The following is a 6,153-nucleotide window of genomic DNA, read 5'->3' on the forward strand; positions in this document are numbered from 1 at the left end:
AGAGAGAGAGAGAGAGAGAGAGAGAGAGAGAGAGGATTTCACTGTTACTTTGTGGCCCAGGTGGGCTTGAACTTGCTATCCTGCTTCAGCTTCCCGAGTGTGCCAGCACACCCAGATTTTTCTTTCTAGTACTAGGAATTAAACCCAGGGCCTTGCACATGTTAGACAAGTGCTCTACCACTGAGCTACATTTTTAAGCCCTTTTTATTTTCTCTTGAGACAGGGACTTAATAAGTTGCCCAGGCTGGCCTCAAACTTGTGATCCTCCTACTCAGCCTATGAAGTAGCTGGGATTGCAGGCACATGCCACTCTACCTGAGTGCTGTCTCTCAGGTTCACGTCTTGCTTATCAGCTATTCCTACTGATCTACAGAATAGGTACAGAGTCTGCCCACTCCCCACAGACTGCCTCTCCTGGCCCGCACCACTATCCTGTGGATGACCACACGGCCTCCCACTTGATCTCCTTGGGGGAATTTGATTTGCTCAAGATCAACCCTTACATGATCATTTCATTAAGCTTCACAATAGAGAGGATCCTGTCTGTCACTGCATGGGCACAGAGACTAAAGCGAACAGTGTTTAATCTACTGGGATCATGGGGCTAATGCAGTGGAAGACTAAACTTTGCTGCATCTGAGCAGTGGTTGCGTTGAAGCCTTGCGCTTCAGTGTGAAGCCTTATCCTGGGAGCTTTGTGTTTGCAGAGCCGTATCAAAGGGCAGCAGCAGCCTGAACTGGGGCCATTGTCTAGGATTCTCCAAGACCCAGCCCTGTCACCATTTTATTCTCTTGCTTTATCTCCTCTTGACAACATGGGGTGGACAGGCTCTTTCCCTAGCCTTCATGTGTGTCAGCACTTGCTGCTTGAGATACCCCGAGAGCTACATGCTATGACCCTTCACGCCCCCCCCCCACACCCCTGCTGACAAGGGAGGCTCCTGGGCTGACTTAGTTTCTGGTCCCTTCACTACTAGGAACTTTAAAGCCAGTCTGTGACCACACCATAAATCAGTGGTCACAGAAAAGGGCATGAAGCTTTCTCTTTTTCCAGTTTTCCTTCCATCCCTGGACACATCTGGTCTGATGCAGAGAATCCTTTAATTAATCCCCCACCTCAATACTTTCCACCTTGGCTTCTGGGGTTCACAGAATGGTGCTGAGAGTGGCCCCCTGTGAAGAAGCTGGGCCTGGGCACCCAGACACCTGCACCAGAACCCTGGAGTTTCTGAGCCTCCTTAGTGGAAGGTGGTGGCGGTGGGATGGGGGAGAGGATGGCTTTGCCATCCTAGCCCATCTCGTAGAATCAGCTAAACTTCTCCCTATGACATCCCTTTCCAGAGCTGCGCCAATCAGAAAGAGAAGCCTATTGGTTAATTCTGGAGTTTATAGAACAAGAACACATGGTAAGGAAATTCTCTAGAACTTTTTGAGAACTAAAGAGAAAAAAAAAGTGCTTGTACTTCTTTAGGATTGGAGAGCTAGCCCTGGTGTGAAAGCCTCCTGAAATTCAGCCTAGTGCTGCCTCTTGATTTGAGGCTATGTTGATGACTAGGCCACCAGAAAGCGTGGCTGGGGTACAGGTCTTATAGCTCCTTTCCTGTACAGAGGATACTCCTTATCCATGCTTCTTCCTGCTATCCCTCAAGGACAACCAAGGGGCCCAGGACATTGGTGAGCACCCACTGAGGGGACCAGGACACTGCTGAGGAAATCAGTTGCACATGTTAGGAAGTGCTCTACCACTGAGCTCCATCCACAGCCCTTTTTATTAAGATGCTCTGAGTCTGGGGGTGGGTGGGATAGACAGAGTGGGCTACAGGCTTGGGGGATTGCTCAGTTGCAAAGGAAGGGCTGGGAAGGGCACTGTCTTTTGTTCTAGTCTACGATGGAGAAGCAGAATTTCCTCAAAGCTGTGGAAATCCTCAGTAGTGCTGTGCGTGCCGAGGGAAATGGCAACATGAACGATTATTATCCCAAAGCCACCCTGGCTAAGAAAATTGAGGTGAGGAAAACCCAAGTTCTTCTAGGAATTGGTCATTCAGGGATAAGGGTAACAGTCCCAGAAAGATTCACAGGCCAAGTTCTCTCAGAGGAATTCTCAATTTTCCTGTTTCTTTTAGACATTAATCCTGGAAGAATCCACTGAGACTTTGGACAGCAGCGTGCGTCAGCAGGCCATGCTGTGTGTCGTGGCTCTCAGGTTCCTTTCCTCTTGTGACCCTTATATAGGCCCTGGGGTTCTGATGCTGAGAATATTGGGGCTAGGCAGAAGGACACGGCCTAAGGACTTACGTTTGGGGCTGTGGGCAGCAGAGCTGCATCACTGTCATTTTACTTGCCTGCATCCTGGGGTGGGGGGCTGCTCTCTACCTTCACTACAAAAAGTAGAGAAGCCACCCAGACAACCAGGCTCCCCCTGCCCTGCCAAGAGGCCTTTGGAAAGGGACCCATTGTTTCCTGTACCTTAGGGAGAGCAGCAGAACAGGCTAACCCAGAGGGTCCTGGAAACATTGCCCAGCCTCTCACCAGACCCTCTCAAGCCCTTTTCGTCCCTCACCTCTCCCCGCAGCCAGGTGAAGCCATCATTCTACTTACCCGAGATACTGGACTTGGTCAGCGCAAGCATCTCCAGCATGTTCTCTCTACCACTCATCATGCCCAGCCTTGACCGAAAGGATAATGCAAGCCTCTACCTTCAGGTGCCCCCACCACAGCCTCTTGCTGGAAATGCCCATAGGGGAGGCTTTGTCCTTGGGGCCTCTTCCTGTGCTCTTATCCCTTGGCCTTTCTCCTCCAACCCTTCCTTCAAGATCGCCTGGCACCATGGTCCTCATGTTGCTCTGAGCAATCCCGAGTTACTTTATCATCACCTATCTCCCTGGGGAAAGTGCCGTGTCCCATACTGCCCACATCCTGTCCCACTGAGGACCATCTGATGGCCTCAGTCTTGGGAGGAGACCCATAGATTCTAAGGAATGAGAAGATTCATAACTAACCATTAGACTGTCAAATCTTCCCAAGGATATTTGATTTTATGAATAGAAGTATCCAGGGCTGGGATGTGTATCTCAGTGGCCAAGTGCTTGCCTAGCATTCCCACGGTCCTGAGTTCAGTCTCCAGCATGACACCCTCCATGAGAAAAGTATCCTTAATTAGAATGGACCTCTAATGGTGAGAATCCTTTGGGGCTCTTTGTTGGGGAGAACGTCCCAATGCCTACATTTCATTATGTGTTCTACAGTTTGGGTTGGGCTTGGTCTTGATTTTCATGAGACCAAGCAAGTTACCCCAGGTAAGATTAAAGTGTGACTACCCCAGAGAAAGTACTTAGGGTGGCAGAGCTCTCTTCCTTCTTCCTGAGACAGGGTATAAGAGGACAGGGGTTGGAGGCAGGGATGTCCCCAGGGAGCCAAGCTAGTCCTGCGTCAGTCATCTTCCTGTGTGTGCCCTGTTCCTCACCTGTCAGACCACCCAGGCCTTAGATGACATGTTACAAGCACTTGTGATGGACGACATGGATCCCAACATGCTCATACTGGAAAACTTCCTGGAAGTAAGTGACTGAAAAAACATATTTCTAGACCTGTATGTTTGGCAGGAAAAGAGGGCAGTGGGGTGGTGATCTGGTGTCCCTCTGTCCCAAAAACCATGGTCAGTTCTCAAAACTCAGCTTGCATGTATTTTGCTTGGGACCGATTCCTGTACCTCCTCCAGGTCTCCCTTCTAAGGACAGTGTTTGAGAACCACAGCCATTAGGGAGAGGACCTGTTTCTGTCTGAAGCTTGGGCATTGTTGGGGCTTTAATGGTAACGACACTTATATCCATGTGAGGCTTCTATTTCTTTAAAATGTTTTCCCCTGGCTCCTATAGTTCTAGTTACTGCTCTCTGATAAAGACCTCAGTAGCTGGGAATATGGCACTTGCCTGTAGTACCAGTATTCTGGAAGGCTAAGGCAGGGGAATTGTTCCAGCTTAATCTGGACTATCTAGTTACTTAGGGAGACCCGTCTTTAAAATTTTGGAGTGGGGTTAGGGATTTGGCTCAGTGCTCACCCATCCAGGCTGCCTTTATATTCCTTTTTTTTTTTTTTTTTTTGCGGAACTGGGGATCAAACTCAGGCCTTTGTGCTTGCCAGGGAAGCGCTTATTCCACTGAGCCATCTCCCCAGCCCCTGCTTTTATATTCCATGATGGAGTCCTCCAGGAGACTCAAAGCATTTCATTGTCTTTAGATCCTCTCAGATATTCTTACTTATAACAAATTGCCATTTCCTAGGATGAATTTGAGTTGGTGAAACACGCAAAAATTCCCTGAAATCAACCGTCATGTACACGATGGTAATTAATTAAGGCAAAATAAAGCCTTAGTTGTGACTGCAGTGGAGAGTGGCCAGGTATCCTATAAAAGACCTTGAGCAGGGCTGTATCCAGAGGGGAAGTTGATCCACATCTTGACGTGTGACGCAGGTCTTTGGAATGTGTCTTGTCTATTTGTTGACGAGCAGAATTTATGTTTCTTAGGCAGCCTCACTGTAATAACAAATGCTGGGTTACTCTTGGGGTTCTCAGGGGATGGGGATACTGAGCCCTTGCCCTGGCCAGGGTGGAGCTGTCAAGGAATCTTCTGTTGGGGTTCCTGCTTTCAAAAGTGCATGGTGTCCTGCAGAATCTCCACTTGAGTTTCCAAACTTTCACACAAAATAATGGAGGAATCGATTTACTGTGACAAATGAAATCAAAATGATAAAATAAGTTATTCTTATATGCAACCAAATTTGGATTATATTTGCTACTTTGACATAATTCTTTTTTTTTTTTTGAGGGGTACAAATGTTTTGTTTTAGGGCCGACCAAATAGCTTAGTGGATTAAAACACCTGCACACAGGCACAGGGGCCAGGGGTGCAATCTATGGGCCTGCCATGCTGGCCCCGCCCCTGGGGTGCACTGACAGGGCAATTGAGACTGGGCATGGTGGTGCGCACCTAAAATCCCAGCTCTTGGAAGGCTGTAAACAGGTGGATCACTATGAATCCAATCTAGTAGTGAGACCCTGAGCACCCTGTAGACCCTTTCCTAAAATACAAAAAAACAAAAACAAAAACAAAAAACAAACCCAAAAAACAAAAAACAAAACAACAACCCACAGGGCCAGGGAGATGGCTCAGTAGAATAAGCACCTCCCTGGCAAGCGCAAGGGCCTGAGTTCAATCCCCGGTTCTGCAAAAAACAACAACAAAAAAAAAAAAACAAAAAAAAACCCCAAAAAACAAAACAACCCACAAATGTTTTGTTTGGTTTGGTTTGGTTTATGCAATACTGGGGATCAAATTCAAGATCTTGTGCTTGCCAGGAAGGTGCTTAAGCCACTGAGCTATATCTTTGGCCCAAATGTTGTTTTTGAGGAATTTCTTACTGTACGTTTCCAAAGAACAGTCTAATAAGAAAGCAAAAATGTTGTCCTCCTCCTTCTTTAAATTAATAAAGACATAAACTTTTTAAAAAAATCATGATACTTGAAAGTTGAGCACCATCTGAAATATACAAAAAATAGGGAAAAAGCATTTACTATATGATTTCAGATTTCTCTGGCTATAGGTCTCCCCATGTAGTATTAACATTTTTTCTTTCATTTTACCAAATCAATAAAAATTAGGAAAATATATAAACCTGTTGGTAGCTTAAGTGGGGTAGGATGCTTTCCTGTAAGCCGAGCAGGCATTCCTGGGCTGGAAGCTGGCTGGGAATATGGAAATATTTGCTGACATTTTCCTTATGCAGTTGTCGGTCTCTCTGAGAATAATAGTAAACACTGACATGTCCTTAGTCTCCTGCTTTCTCACTTAGATGTTTCTTTTGGCAAGATTGTGGGTGGGTGTATTCTTTAATTTGAATGGTTATTAATTCTCTAGGTCACCTCTTTGCTGTCTTGTACACGAACGTTAGGAGGACAGTTTGGGGCAGCCAGGTGTCCTTTGGGGAGAGGAAGGCCTCTGAGGTTCTTTAGGTATTAAGCTGGCTTTTGATGAACTTGTCTCTGAAGCTGTGCTGCTTGGGACTGCATCCCTTCTCTTTCCCATCATACTGCTGACAATTTTTTTTAATTTTTTATTTATTTATTTTTGCGCGCGCGCGTGTGTGTGTGTGTGT

At 46.6% G+C, this 6,153-nt stretch overlaps 1 protein-coding gene across 1 annotated transcript in view; it reads left to right on the forward strand.

Annotated features, from left to right (window-relative positions):
- LOC101560136 (maestro heat-like repeat-containing protein family member 7) overlaps nt 1–6,153 on the forward strand; it is a 29,734-nt gene that overhangs the window by 2,213 nt on the left and 21,368 nt on the right. Inside the window, exons 2-6 of the mRNA XM_023707413.1 lie at nt 1,341–1,405; nt 1,882–2,004; nt 2,123–2,202; nt 2,572–2,701; nt 3,470–3,556. Of these exons, the coding sequence (XP_023563181.1) occupies nt 1,341–1,405; nt 1,882–2,004; nt 2,123–2,202; nt 2,572–2,701; nt 3,470–3,556 (485 nt within the window). The remainder of the gene's footprint in view (nt 1–1,340; nt 1,406–1,881; nt 2,005–2,122; nt 2,203–2,571; nt 2,702–3,469; nt 3,557–6,153) is intronic.

The sequence above is a fragment of the Octodon degus genome, unplaced genomic scaffold (assembly GCF_000260255.1).
Source record: "Octodon degus isolate 3935 unplaced genomic scaffold, OctDeg1.0 scaffold00009, whole genome shotgun sequence".
Classification (NCBI taxonomy): Eukaryota; Metazoa; Chordata; class Mammalia; order Rodentia; family Octodontidae; genus Octodon; species Octodon degus.